This window comes from Choloepus didactylus (assembly GCF_015220235.1).
Source record: "Choloepus didactylus isolate mChoDid1 chromosome 26 unlocalized genomic scaffold, mChoDid1.pri SUPER_26_unloc1, whole genome shotgun sequence".
NCBI classification, from domain to species: Eukaryota; Metazoa; Chordata; class Mammalia; order Pilosa; family Megalonychidae; genus Choloepus; species Choloepus didactylus.
In genome coordinates, this window is record NW_023637614.1 from 499,416 (window position 1) to 514,029 (window position 14,614).

At 35.1% G+C, this 14,614-nt stretch overlaps 1 protein-coding gene and 1 pseudogene across 1 annotated transcript; one reads left to right on the forward strand and one right to left on the reverse strand.

Moving 5' to 3' along the window:
* The first annotated feature begins 243 nt into the window (after positions 1-243).
* On the forward strand, positions 244-801 carry LOC119525745 (glycine cleavage system H protein, mitochondrial-like). Its single transcript, XM_037824545.1, has one exon. The coding sequence runs from the start codon at positions 244-246 to the stop codon at positions 763-765; it is 522 nt and encodes a 173-aa protein (XP_037680473.1). The 3' UTR covers positions 766-801.
* A 10,805-nt stretch (positions 802-11,606) lies between these two features.
* LOC119525746 lies at positions 11,607-12,571 on the reverse strand (annotated as a pseudogene).
* Positions 12,572-14,614: the final 2,043 nt, after the last annotated feature.

Genomic DNA, 14,614 nt, shown 5'->3' on the forward strand with positions numbered 1-14,614 from the left:
GACTGGCAGAATGGATTAAAAAACAGGATGCATCTTTATGCTGTCTACCAGAATCTCACTTTAGACACAAAGACAAAAATAGACTGAAAGTGAAAGGTTGGAAAAAGATATTTCATGCAAACAACAACCAGAAAAAAGTGAGAGTAGCTATACTAATATCAGACAAATTAGACTTCAAAAGTAAAACAATTAAAAGAGACAAATCTTTTTTGCGGCACCGCGACCCTCCGCACCCCTGCGAACATGGCGCTGTGCGCGGCACGGAGTGTGCGGATCGTCGTCTGCAGCCTGCGCGCGGCCTCGGCGCCCGCCACGTCCTGCCCTCGGCGGCCCTGGGGGCTGGGGACTGGCGCTGTTCGGGCGCTGCGCACCGGCCCCGCTCTGCTCTCGGTGCGGAAATTCACAGACAAACATGAATGGATAACAACAGAAAATGGTATTGGAACAGTGGGAATCAGCAATTTTGCACAGGAAGCTTTGGGAGATGTTGTTTACTGTAGTCTACCCGAGGTTGGGACAAAATTGAACAAACAAGAGGAGTTTGGTGCTTTGGAAAGTGTGAAAGCTGCTAGTGAACTTTATTCTCCTCTGTCAGGAGAAGTAACAGAAATTAATGAAGCTCTTGCAGAGAATCCAGGACTTGTCAACAAATCTTGTTATGAAGATGGTTGGCTGATCAAGATGACACTGAGTAATCCTTCAGAACTTGATGAACTAATGAGTGAAGAAGCATATGAGAAATATATAAAATCTATTGAAGAGTGAAAATGGAACCCCTAAATAAACTAGTCTGAAACAGTATAATCCAGCAATATTTTAAATTACTGGTGGATAAAAATTTATAATAGCAACTTTTAGCAATACCATAGGAAAACAGAAACTACTTGTTCCAACTATGCTATTGAAAGAAAATACCCCTTAACTTTCTAATGATAGCAGGTAAACACAATCTGCATCTTTTTCATATCACCCAGTGATTTAGACCAGGATCTAGTTATTATTTTCAGAATCCATGAAATTGTCAGAAGTAAAACTACTTGTAAAAATTATGTAATTCAGTTAAGATTGTTATCGTAAGCCTTACATAATATTGTAACTTGCTTACTTGAGTCCCTGGATTTGGGTCAAAATGCTTAATGATATATTCACTGGAAATAACTGGGAATAGACTTAAGTTTTTGTTAGTTGTACAGTGTCAGGTGAGAAACAGTAGTATCGTAACTTCCCAGTATACCACATTTGCTGGTGCTATTTTCATACAATGAAGCAACAGCCTTAGAGCAAAACAAGACACCCTTTAATAACAATAAAACATTCAACTTCTCCATTAAAAAAAAAAAAAAAAAAGAGACAAATAGGACACTGTATATTATTAAAGGGTCAATTCATCAAGAAAACATAACAATCATAAATGTTTATGCACCAAGCCAGAATTCTCCAAAATTCATGAGGCAAACACTGAGATCACTGAAAGGAAAAGTAGACACCTCTACAATAATAGTTGGAGACTTCAATACACCACTCTCATCAATGGATAGAACATCTAGGGAGAGGATCACTAAAGAAATGGAGATGTTGAATTGTATGATAAATGAACTAGACTTGACAGACATTTATAGAATGCTACATCCAACAACAGCAGGATACACTTTTTTCTCAAGTGCTCTTGGAACTTTCTCTAGGATAGACCACATGTTGGGTCACAAAGCAAGTCACAAGAAATTTAAAAGTATTGATACTACACAAAACATTTTCTCAGACCATAATGGAATGAAGTTGGAAATAAATAAAAGGCAGAAGGTCATAAAATTCACAAACATATGGAGGCTAAACAACACCCTCTTAGAAAACCAGTGGGCAAAGGAAGAAATTACAAGAGAAATTAGTAAATACCTTGAGGCAAATGACAATGAAAACACAACTTATCAAAACTTATGAGATGCAGCAAAGGTGGTGCTGAGAGGAAATTTATTGCACTAAAGCCTATATTAAAAGAGAATAGAGTACAAAAATTGAAGAGTTAACTGTTCACCTGGAGGAATTAGAGAAAGAACAACAAACTAACACCAAAGCAAACAGAAGGGAAGAAATAACAAAGATCAGAGCAGAAATAAATGCAATTGAGAACAGGAAAACAATAGAGAGAATCAACAAAACCAGAAGTTGGTTCTTTGAGAAAATCAATGAAATTGATGGATCACTGGCTAGGCTCACAAAAAAAAAGAGAGAGTGGATGCAAATAAATGCAATCAGAAATGGGAAAGGAAATATAACTACTGACCCTGCGGAAATTAAGGGGATAATGAGAAGATACTATGAGCAACTATATCTTAATAAACTAGACAACTTTGACAAAATGGACAACTTCCTAGAAAAGCACAAGCAACCAAAATTGACTCAAGAAGAAATAGATGACCTCAACAAACCAATCACAAGTAAAGAGATTGAGTCAGTCATCAAAAACCTGCCAAAAAGGAAAAGCCCAGGACCAGATGGTTTCACATGTGAATTCTACCAAGCATTTGAGAATTAGTACCAATCCTGCTCAAACTCTTCAAAAATGATTGAAGAGGAGGGAAGGATACCTAACTCATTCTATGAAGCCAGCATCACCCTAATACCAAAATCAGAGAAACACACAACAAAAAAAGAAAACTATAAACCAATTTCTTTAATGAATATAGCACAAAAATCCTCAACAAAATACTCACAAATTGAATCCAGCAACATATTAAAATAATTATACACCATGACCAGGTGGGATTTATTCCAGGTATGCAAGGCTGGTTCAACACAAGAAAATCAATTAATGTAATACACCACATCAATAAATCAAAGCAGAAGAAACACATGATCATCTTGATTGATGCAGAAAAGGCATTTGACAAAATTCAGCATCCTTTCCTGATGAAAACACTTCAAAGGATAGGAATAGAAGGGATCTTTTTCAGTATGATAAAGGTGATGTAAGGAAAACCCACAGCTAACATCATACTCAATGGGGAGAGACTGAGAGCTTTTCCTCTAACATCAGGAACAAGACAGGGATGCCCATTATCAACATTGTTATTCAACATTATGCTGGAAGTTCTAGCAAGAGCAATTAGGCAAGAAAAAGAAATAAAGGCATCCAAATTGGAGAAGAAGAAGTAAAACTTACACTATTTGCAGAATTGGGGTCTACCAATGTAATAGGAAAATACATCTATCTTGTAGGTTGCCCTTATGGAACTTATTCCTACAAAGCTAAGTCTACTTATAATTATTCCTAAGAGCCATCCCCAGAGAACCTCTTTTGTTGCTCAGATGTGGCCACTCTCTCTAGCCAACTCTGAAGGTAAATTCACTGCCCTGACCCCTTTGTGGACATGAACCCCAGGAGAGTATAACTCCCAACAACGTGTAATATGACTCCCAGCAATGAGCCTGACACTGGCATTGTGGCATTGAGGGATACTTCTTGGACCAAAAGGGGAAGAGAAATTTAACATATTATAGTTTCAGTGGATGAGAGATTTCAAATAAAGTCAAGAGTTCTATTTGGAGGTTTTTGTTATGCCTTATAATGATAACCTTTTTTAACTTCTAGTGTATTAGAATAGCTAGAAGGAAATACCTGAAACTTAAACTGCAATCCAGTAGACTTGATTCTTGGAGATGATTGTATAACTTTATAGGTTTTACAGTGTGATTGTTAATTGTGAATATGCCTCTCTCACTCAATTTTTCCACTGTATGGACAGATGACTAAGAAAATAAGACAAAATTAAATAAATAATAGGGGCTATAAAGGGTATAGCATGCTTTGGGTGTTCTTTTAATTTTTTGATTAATCAAAATGTTCAAAATTGATTTTTTTGAGGAATGCCCAAATATATAATGATATCATGAAACATTGATTGTATACATTGGATGACTAACTTGTATATGAATATATCTAAATAAAATTTGCACTAAAAAGATTCTACACTGTAAACTGTGGAAAATTTTTGGAAAAAATTAAAGATCTAAATAAGTTGAAAGACATCCAATCATCATGAATTGTAATACTTAATTTTGTTAAGAATGTCATTACATCTGAAAGTACTCTATGATGCAATCTCTTTCTTCCAAATTTGAAATGCTTTCTTTTGCAGAAGGAGATAAGCTGACTGTAAAGTTTACATAGAATTCCAGGTATCCCTAAATATCCAAATCAATCTTCATAAATACCAAACTGTGTGATCTCACACTTCCCAAAGACAAAATTCACTACAAAGCTTCTGTAATAAAAAATATGGTATTGACATGAAGGTAAATATAGGGAACAATAGAATTTTTATCCCGGAATCAAACTATTCATCTATGGTCAATTACATGTTGACAAGGTGCTAAGACCACTGATTCTGAAAAGGATAGTTTTTGCAACAATGATGCATGTACAAATATAAAATCAAATGCAAAAGAATATATCCTTACATCAAGCCACATATAAAAATTAACTCAAAATGGATTAAAGACCTAAGTGTAAACATGCATGACCATGGATTTGGCAATTAATTCTTAGCTATGACACCAAAAACACGAGCAACAAAAGAAAAAATATTATGTAAATTTGAAGTGATCTAAACTATAAATATTAGTGCATCATGGATTCTATCAAGAAAATTAATAAAGCCCACAGAGTAAAAGAAAATATTTGCACATAAAATATCTGATGAGTCTACTATCCAGAATACGTAAACAACTCATAACATAACAGGAAAACAAACAACCCCATTAAAAATGGATAAAGGACAATAGTAGATGTTTATCCAAAGATGACATATAAATGACTAGCAACATATGAAATGATGCTTGAAACCATTCATTTATCATTAGGAAAATGCAAATCAAACCCACAAAGAGGTGCTACTTCACATTCAATGGGATGCCCATAATAAAATAGATCAGAATACATGTGTTAATGAAGATGTGAAGATATTATAACTGTTATGCATTGCTGTTTGGAACATAAAATGTTGCAGTCACTATGCAAAATATGTTAATATTTCCTCAAAAAGTTAAACAAAGAATTATCATATGAACCAGCATTTCTATTGCTAAGTATATACATGAGATATTAAAAGAGTCACCAAAGAAAAACTTGTACAAACATGTTCATAGCAGCACTATTCACAATAGCCAAAAGGTGGAAATAACACACTTGTTCATTTACTGAGGAATTGATAAAGAAAACATGTTATATTCATGCAGTAGAAACGTATCTAACAAAAGAAGAAATGATCACTGCTGTATGTTACAATGTGGATGAACCTTAAAAACATCAAGGTACATGAAAGAAGTAGACCAGAAAAACATATATGAATGACTCCATTCACCTGAAATTTCCACAGTAGGTGAATGCATAGAGACAGAAAGCATATTAGTGGTTGCCAGGGGCTATGAGGACAGGGAAATGAGAAGTGACTTCTTAATGGTACATGGATTCTTTTGGGGGTAGTAACAATGTTCTGGAATTAGATAGAGGTGATGACTGCACAACTTTGTGAATGGAGTAAATTCCACTGAATTGTGCACTGTAATATGGGTAAAATAGTGAATAGTATGTTATGTGAATTTTACCTCAAGAAATGCAATAAATAAATAAAATTAGATGATCTCAAAGCTTACTAAATAATAAATTTCATGTAAATTAAAGAATTATGCATAAGAATAAAAATTAAAATACCAGAAAACAACATGAATGGCAATTTGTATATATAGTGATGGGGAGACCTTTATAAACAAAATGTTAAATCCCAAATAAGAAAGAAAATGATTGTTATATTAGACTCCAAAAAATCTGTACAACAAATAAAACAATAAACATAAATTGATATATTAGCTTTAGAGAAGGCAGTACACATATAACAAAGTGTGGTATTATTAATATATAAGAAGTGAAGAAGTCTCACAGAGGACAAATTATTCAGTCAAAAAGGCAACATTTAAAGATGATTAATTCAAACTTAAAAGATTATATATAATCATATGAAAAGATGTTAAATCACAATCAGTCAGAGGAATGTAAATCCAAACATGTTCTAAATGGAAACAATATCATTGGCAAATAGTTCCAAAGTATAGGAAAAATAGAGTGATTGCACCAAGATTAAGATAGAAGAGGGGGGACTGATGAGAACTTAGGAATGGAAAGTGTTCAAAAAAGCCAAGTGGAGAATCACCCAAAGTCTTCATCAAGGGAAGCTATATGGAGCCTTGGACATGAGAGGCGGTGGGAAGAGCAGCAGTTTTAAGGATCCATGATATTTGCAGTTGCATGGGAGAACTGCCATTGGTATAGAAGAGACACAGGTGGAGAATCAGCAGGTACCAATCTCAGGTGCTGGGAGAAGAGATACTCAGACCTCAGCCCCCTTCTAACTTCAAACCTCCCACCAGGGTAAAAGAGAAGACATGGAACTGCAGACAGGCACCTGCAAGGAGGACAGATAATATCCAGAATGATGGGTATAAAAGAATTAGTTTTTCTTCACAGATGGCTAAATTGGTTCAGCCTTTTATAATATGCATATTAGAACTTTGTAAAAAATTCAGAAACCTGTGGTCATTTAAACCAATAAGTCCATTCTTGGAATCTGTTTCACAATAATAATTACATATGTGAAGAAAGGTACTGTACAAAGCACTCATTTTTGAATAGTAGCCATCAAGATTTGAAAAGAGCAGCATAAGTTCATTAATAGACCATTAATTTTAAAAAGGATGACATATCCATCCTATAGAATATGATTCAGTCTTCATGTTATGAACTAGTAAGATACTTAAACTAGTTTACAAGGTAAAAGAAAAAGCAACTTGCAGATCAATAATTGATTTTTCTCATAAAAATACAATTTCAGTGTCTTCTGAGCCATCAGTTTATAGGTTTGCATTTTCTGAACTATGTCAAACAGGCATAGGATACATTAACAAAATAATAACTTAAGATGGGGACATGAAATCAGAATTGTATTAAATGTGAATTTCATTGTATCTAATTTTATTTAAGCCTCTTTTACTAAAACATCCTTAGATATATACTTTTGTTCATTTTGTAATTCCAAAATTTTAAAAACACTTAAGAAAGCAGATGTGTTTAAAAAAATGCAAACTTCTCTACCTAACCAGTGTCACATTATTCCTAAAAGTTTCAATGAAGAAGAATCCCAATCACAGCTTCTAATGTGCTTTGGGAGGATGTAAGAATCACTGGGTTTGTTTTCCTGATGCAAGCACAATTAATTTGTTCAAATGCTGGTGGTAAAACAAGCTCATACACAGTAATAAATTCCAAAGTTTGAAAATCTAAAAATACTTCAGTGAACTGTACAGTTTCTCATTTAGCACTTAGGAAAATGTTTCCACAGTATTTTCCAGATCTATTTTGGAACACTTATACAAGAAACTTGGAGAAGCATTTTTTCTCCATCTCTAGAAATTCAAATAATTATAATTTTACAAAGCATTTTCCCAACTGAACAATTCATGCAAGGTATTTTTTCAGTAAATATTGAAAATTTTACTTTGAACAGTGTATCTAAAAAGACAACTAGTTGTTTTTAAAATATCTACATCTTTTTATTTGGTTAGAGAAAAAATTCATGTTTGGAAGAATATGATTCCACTCACTCAATAGTTTTCTTTTGTTTCCATTTACTAGGGTGTTTTAAATGAAATCAGCAAATATGTTTACCATCATTACCCAGCAAATACAAGGGTGGTACATACACATCTCAATTTTTTCAAAAGCTAAAGATTGTGCTTTCTCATTCATTCAGATCAACCTCAGAAAAAATATTGGAAACTGGTTTCCCAATGTATTTCCCTAAAACACTGCAAGATCTTAATTTTACAGTCAAGAAATAACTGAGAGTATCAAATAGAAAAGATATATTGGACATTTGAAACTGTCTAATTCTTCACAAGTTGGATTCAGCCAATTGGAAAATGGTAGACCTGAATCTTATTTGTGGTGATTTTATTTAACAGATTCAATAAGGACCCAATTGTCCCAAATTCCTCCCCTGTCAGTCCTTTGTGGTATTAAGATGTGTCCCAACACTTTATTCCACTTACATTGACATTTAGTTCACAATTTTCACTTACCCAATCACCCTGCCTTCAGTCTTCAAATTTCCAATTCATTACAACTAAAGTAATATTTCCAAAATGAAATCTGATTATTTCAGTACTAGATTTAAAACCCTGGGTCACACACATTCCAAAGGAATTTGGGCAGAGAATAAAATATATATGCAGCCCCACCCTGAGGAGCCTGGGGAAATGCAGAATTGTTGGACTTCCTCACTTAGACTGTTGCTGATATTCTGACAAACATTGAGGACTCATGGTTTGGTATGGCAAGCCCTCTATATTGGGGTTTGCTCTAATGAAGCTCATTACTGCAAAGAGAGAGTAAACCTGCTCATAATTGTGCCTAAGAGTCTCCCCGAGTACCCTTTTTGTTGTTCAAATGTGGCCCTATCTCTAGCTAAGCCAACTCAGTAGATGAACCCTCTGACCTCCCCCCTAAATGGGACCTGATTCCCAGGGGTGTAAATCTCCCTGGCAATGCAGGACATGACTCCCAGGGATGTATCTGGAACTGGCATCATGGGATTGAGAACATCTTTTTGACAAAAAAGGGGGATGCAAAATGAAGTGAAATAAAGTTTCAGTGACTGAGAGATTCCAAATGGAGTCAAGAGGTCACTCTGGTGGACACACTTATGCACTATATAGTTAAACCTTTTTAAGTTTTAATGTATTGGGATAGCTAGAAGTAAATACCTGAAACTATCAAACTCCAACCAAGTAGCCTTGGCTTTTTTGAAGATGATTGTATAACAATGCAGCTTACAATAAGTGACAGTGAGATTGTGAAAACCTTGTGGATCACACTCCTTTTATCTAGTGTATGGATGGATAAGTAGAAAAATGGGGATGCAAACTATTTAAAAATAAGGTAGGATGGGGATATTTCAGTGTTCTTTTTAACTTTTACTTCTTATTCTTATTCTTTGGGTGATGAATGCATAACTATATAATGGTAATATGAACAGTTGGGTGTACACCATGGATAATTGCATGGAATGTGAATATATGCCAGTAGAACTCAATTTAATTTAAAAAAAGAAACACAAACAAAAAATAAATTGGCTGTACAACTGCCCTCCCTCCTATGTGAGATCTGACCCCAGGGTTGTAAATCTCCCTGGCAATGTGAGATCTGACTCCTGGGGATAAATCTGGACCCAACATCATGGGATTGAGAACATCTTCTTGACCAAAATTGGGATGTGAAACCAAATGAATTAAAGCTTCAGTGGCTGAGAGATTCCAAATGGAGCTGAGAGGTCACTCTGGTGGGCACTCTTATGCACTATATAGATAACCCTTTTTAGGTTTTAATGCATTGAAATAGCTAGAAGAAAATACATGAAACTATCAAACTGCCACCCAGTAGCCTTGACTGTCTAAGATGATTGCATAGCAATGTAGCTTACAAGTTGTGACACTGTGATTGTAAAAGCCTTGTGGATCACACTCCCTTTGTATGTATGGATGAGTAGAAAAAATGGGGGCATAAATCTAAATGAAAAATAGGATGGGGGATGATTTGGGTGTTCTTTTTTACTTTTATTTTTTTATTCTTATTTTTAATTCTTCTGGTAAAAGGTAAATGTTCAAAAAATAGACTTGGGGTGTTGAATGCACAACTATATGATAGTACTGTGAACAACTGATTATACACTTTGAATGACTGTATTGTACATGAATATATCTCAATAAAATTGAATTAAAATAAAACCTGGGTCATAGACAGGCTAGAGTTCAGGCTATAATATGAATCAGGAAAGGAGGAGCCATCAGAAGATTCACCACTCCTGCTTGGTCAATCTCCCAATTCTTTGCTTCTGCTGTACCTTTTGTTGGCATAATTTTGAAGAGCATGTTTCCCCATTACCATCTACCTTACTATTCTGAAGGTAAACTTTGAATCAACATTCAACATTCAGTTCTATGGTCTTTTCTTAGCTACTATGGTTTTGACCAAACTCACAAATCACTGGTATAACTTATGTCTCCTTATGAAGCATTACCTTGCATGTGATGAGCAAAGTAATTTATGTTCCTTATTGCACTTATTTGCATATGCAACAACACCACAGATAAAATTTCTTGGGGACAGTAGCCATGTATTATTCAGATCTTTTTTAAATCCTATTTTTCTTGTGGAATATAACATATATACATAGAAGTGATAAATTTCCAAGTGGAAATTACCAAGTAGTAAATGTCAAAGACTATTTTGGGTTACAGTTCCATGGTTTCAGTTCCTTCATTTTTATGAAATATAACATATATGTACAAGGGTAACAACTATCAAAGTACAATTTAAGAAGTAGTTATACAGGAAATTTCCAAAAACTTTCTGAGTTATAGTAACATAGTTTCAGTTATTTCCATATTGTGAAATATAACATATACATAAAAAGTGATAACTTTCAAATTACAATTTAATGAGTAGCTATAGAGCAAATTTCAAATAATGCTATGGGTTATAGTTTGACCATTTCAGTCCTTTCCTTCTAGCTATTCTAATACCCTAGTAACCAAGAAAAAGAAAATTATATAGGGATTCAGTATCCATAATCTTTTGTTATTATTCAGATTTAAATCACACTGACCTAAGATCTTGCATTGTAATATACAGCATAAAGAGTATTTTTGAATATATGAAGGATATAGTGTTTGGCATCTTGTTTCTCCTTCTTTGGGTAATAAATTGCATACTTCAAAACCCAGCTGTAATATCACTTTCTGCAGGGACTTTCCCCAAATCTTCCTTTCACTTTGGGTTAATATTTTTCTGAGTCCCTCATGTAGTCCTGGATAATAAATCTACAAACACACATTTGCAGAGTATTAATAAACTCAAGGTCCCTTCAGTGTTGGACCATGTAGAACAATGTTGTCCATGATCAAGCTGTACATGACTGAATTGTCTCAGTAATGATTTGTCACTGTGAACTGAGCATTTTCTGAGGTTTTAGGTAACTTATACTGCCATCAGAGAGTAGGAACACAAATGAAAGGGGAAAGACTGATATTTTACTCTTCATTTGGAAGCAATTTCAAATTTTCAGAAATGTAGCATGAATAAAAATAGGGAAAAGAACACCCATAAACCTTTTTTAATTTAAATTTTTTTTGTTTTAGTAACATAGACAGAATTCAAAATTTCCCATTTTAACCACTTTTAACAAATGTCTACCTCTCTATACCCACCCTTCCCTCTGTTATTTGAGAATCAGTAGAACACTTCTTGATATTTTCATTATAGAGAATCACAGTTCAGTTATCAACTTCAATAAATGAAAATATGATTGTCTCATATATTTAAAAAAAGGAAGTACAAAAATGAAGACTTTTCTAGTACAGAGAAAAAGATCTCTAGAATAAAGATGGAGATCGCATGGTCTAAAATGATATGGGAATCTGAATAATAGCATTGGCATATGATTTAAGATTCAGATTTGTAAAGAAAAGGAAAATAATTTTTTTACTACATAAATTTCCTATTTTATAGTTTCTTGAGAGACAGGTCCCACATTGAACATTTTCTTCAGAGCCCCCATAACATCCTTATTCCTGAGACTATTATACTAAAGGGTTTAGCACAGGGTGAGTATGGTATAATAGAAAGATACCACAATGTCCTTCTCTGGGATATGGTAGGAGCTGGGGAGCATAAAAGTGTAGATGGCAGCCCCATAAAACAGGATGACCATAGTCATACAAGAGGAATAGGTGGCAAATATTTTCTTTTGACCCTCTGCTGAGTTCATCCTATGGATTGTGAGAATGATAAAAGTGTAGGAGCATGAAATGACAGTCACAGGTATGAGGAGCATGAGGACACAGCACAGGTACATGAGAGATTCAATGAGAGATGTGTCAGAGCAGGAGAGCTTCATTATGGCAGGGACTTCACAAAAGAAGTAATGGGTTTCCCAGGGTCTGCAGAAGGAGAAGGCCATGGTGATGGGAGTGGGCATGAAGCCATTCACTGAGCCCAAGAACCAACAGCTAGATGCTGGGAGGAGACACACCCTATGGTTCATGAGGACAGGGTACCAGAGAGGATAGGAGATGGCAATGTCCAGTCATAAGACATAGCAGATAGAAGGAAAAATTCTGAGCCTACTAGTGTCAAGTAGAGGAACATCTGTATCCTGCACCTGCATTCTGGGACTGAGATCTTATTCACACCCAAGACCTGGTCCATGAGCATCTTGGGCACAGTGACAGAAATGTACATCACATCCATGAGAAACAACTGGCTGATAAAAGCACATAACTGTGTGGAGGTGGGCATCAGAGTGTATCAGAAGTATCAGAATAGCATTTCCAGTCAAGGCCATCAGGAAAATCACAAATTGACCACACAAAGGAGAGCTCGGTGTTTGGATTGACTGAAGAGTCCCATCAGGTTGAAAGCTTTGTCTCCAGTGTTGTTGGTCAGCACTGTGGTATTGCCCATGAGCTTTCACCTGAGAGCACCAGGAAGAACATTGTGGTTACATAGATCACCTATGGGGAAACAACCATCTGACAGATACATTCAGCAAGAGTGTGTGTGCATGTTGGGTGCACATGTGTGTGTGTGCATGTATGTGCAAACCCAATTGTGCTCATCAGGAGAAATCACATGGGGCTGTTTTTCTGTGGACTATAAATCACCTGTAATTCCCAATGTACTTGACAACTGAGAGGATTCACAAATATGGGTTGGTTAAAAGGATTGTTAACTTCTGGGTTTGCCAGAGTTCAGGTTCTGAGGTTTTGGCAACAGTGTAATTTATCAACATGTACTGGAAAATTGAGCCATCGTCCTATGCAAATGCAAGAATTAATCATTGAAAACAACAAAATAAACTTGTTTTGAGAGATTTTTATGGAGCTCTGCATTGAATTAACATCTCTGGCTTAAGGATCCACCTGTGATAATAAAAACTCTTGTGGATGTATCTCATGTAGTGAGCATTCAGAAAATAGCTAAAACCTTATTTGGGGTTAACTCATACAAAGCAGTTTACTTCCTGTGCTGATATGATCTGCTCTCTCTGTGAGGTGCTGTGGCTTTGTGGAATGAGATGTGCAACCTAAAACTAGTGGAGTTCTCATGACCAAAATGACCATCAGAGAACTCAAGGGTTAGAGGGTGAGAGGTCCAGACACTGTAGCCAGGCTACAGCCATGGACCAAGTCTCCCCTCTTCTGGTACTGTGCCCAAGGCAATTTTCTAAACCCTCCTTTCCTCTGTGCTCTCTACATGCAAAGGGGAAAGAATACAGCTTGTCCTTACAATGTGTTGAGGATTAAATGATGTAGCACAATGAAAATACTCAGAACATCACCAGTCACAGGTGGATATAGACATACAATGCTAGTGTAGAGGGTTAATATCGAAGCATACTACCGGGTAGAAAACAATTAAGAGTTGGCTCATTATTGCCTTATGATATGAGATCCATTATTTCAGGTCTCCAGTTTCAGTATTCTACTTATAGACTTAAATTTTAGATTTGATAATTCCTTTTCTTTTTCCAACTGTGATCTACATCCACATACCCTCTAAGCATATGAATATTCAGATCCTATGTAAGAATTGGCTTTCACTATGATTGCTTATCATGTAAGATACATTACTTCATTTCTCTGGTTTCAGGATCCTATTCATAGGTTTAAGTATTTGAATCTGATCATTTCTGAAGTACCAAACATTTTTTCCATTTGCTTTTTGCTCCTCTGATTACACAGTGCTTTATAGAGAATGTCATTCCTTTCTCTTTTTGTCTAGCACATAATTCTCCAAGGGGCAATTCTTCCTACCATTTTCTGTGCATCTTAGGGCAGTGGAAGAACTAGCAGTTATAGCCCTGATTTTACATAGGAGGTTTTAGTTGTTTTTTAAACATCATTTGCTTTATTGCTTGCCACACCAATTATTCAGGAATGAGAACTGAGATGCTGAGAGAAATTTCATACTGAGATGACTGACTCCAATTCATTGCTTTCCTCTCCTATATTCTGCATATAGATCTCTAGGTGTTAGATCTTGAAGACAAATCAAGGTTAAATTTAAATTCATTAATTTAAGGAGATCACAGACTACCTATTCAGAAAAAAACATTTTATAAATGTAATTTACAATAGAACTGAGAATGGCTACAAAAAAGATACAAGCAATAGATGTAAAATATATCTGGCCTTTCCAGAGGGATTCATTAATAATTTCTTCCACATTTTCTGTTAAGGAAGGAAATGTCACTTCCTCTTGCTGGGTAGTATGTAAATGGTTATGAGGCAGAGATAGTTCATGAAGAATTTAGAATAGCTCCATATTTATATATATACATGTGTATATGTATATATATATAATTCAAAAGACTACTATTAATGTTCAATTTATTAACAGTCCCAAGTTTTAAGGTATTGATGTAGTAACATAGCAAATGCATTTAATACCATGATAACATATGCATAAAATCACTGACACATTGCATGAACAAAGTATATTTTT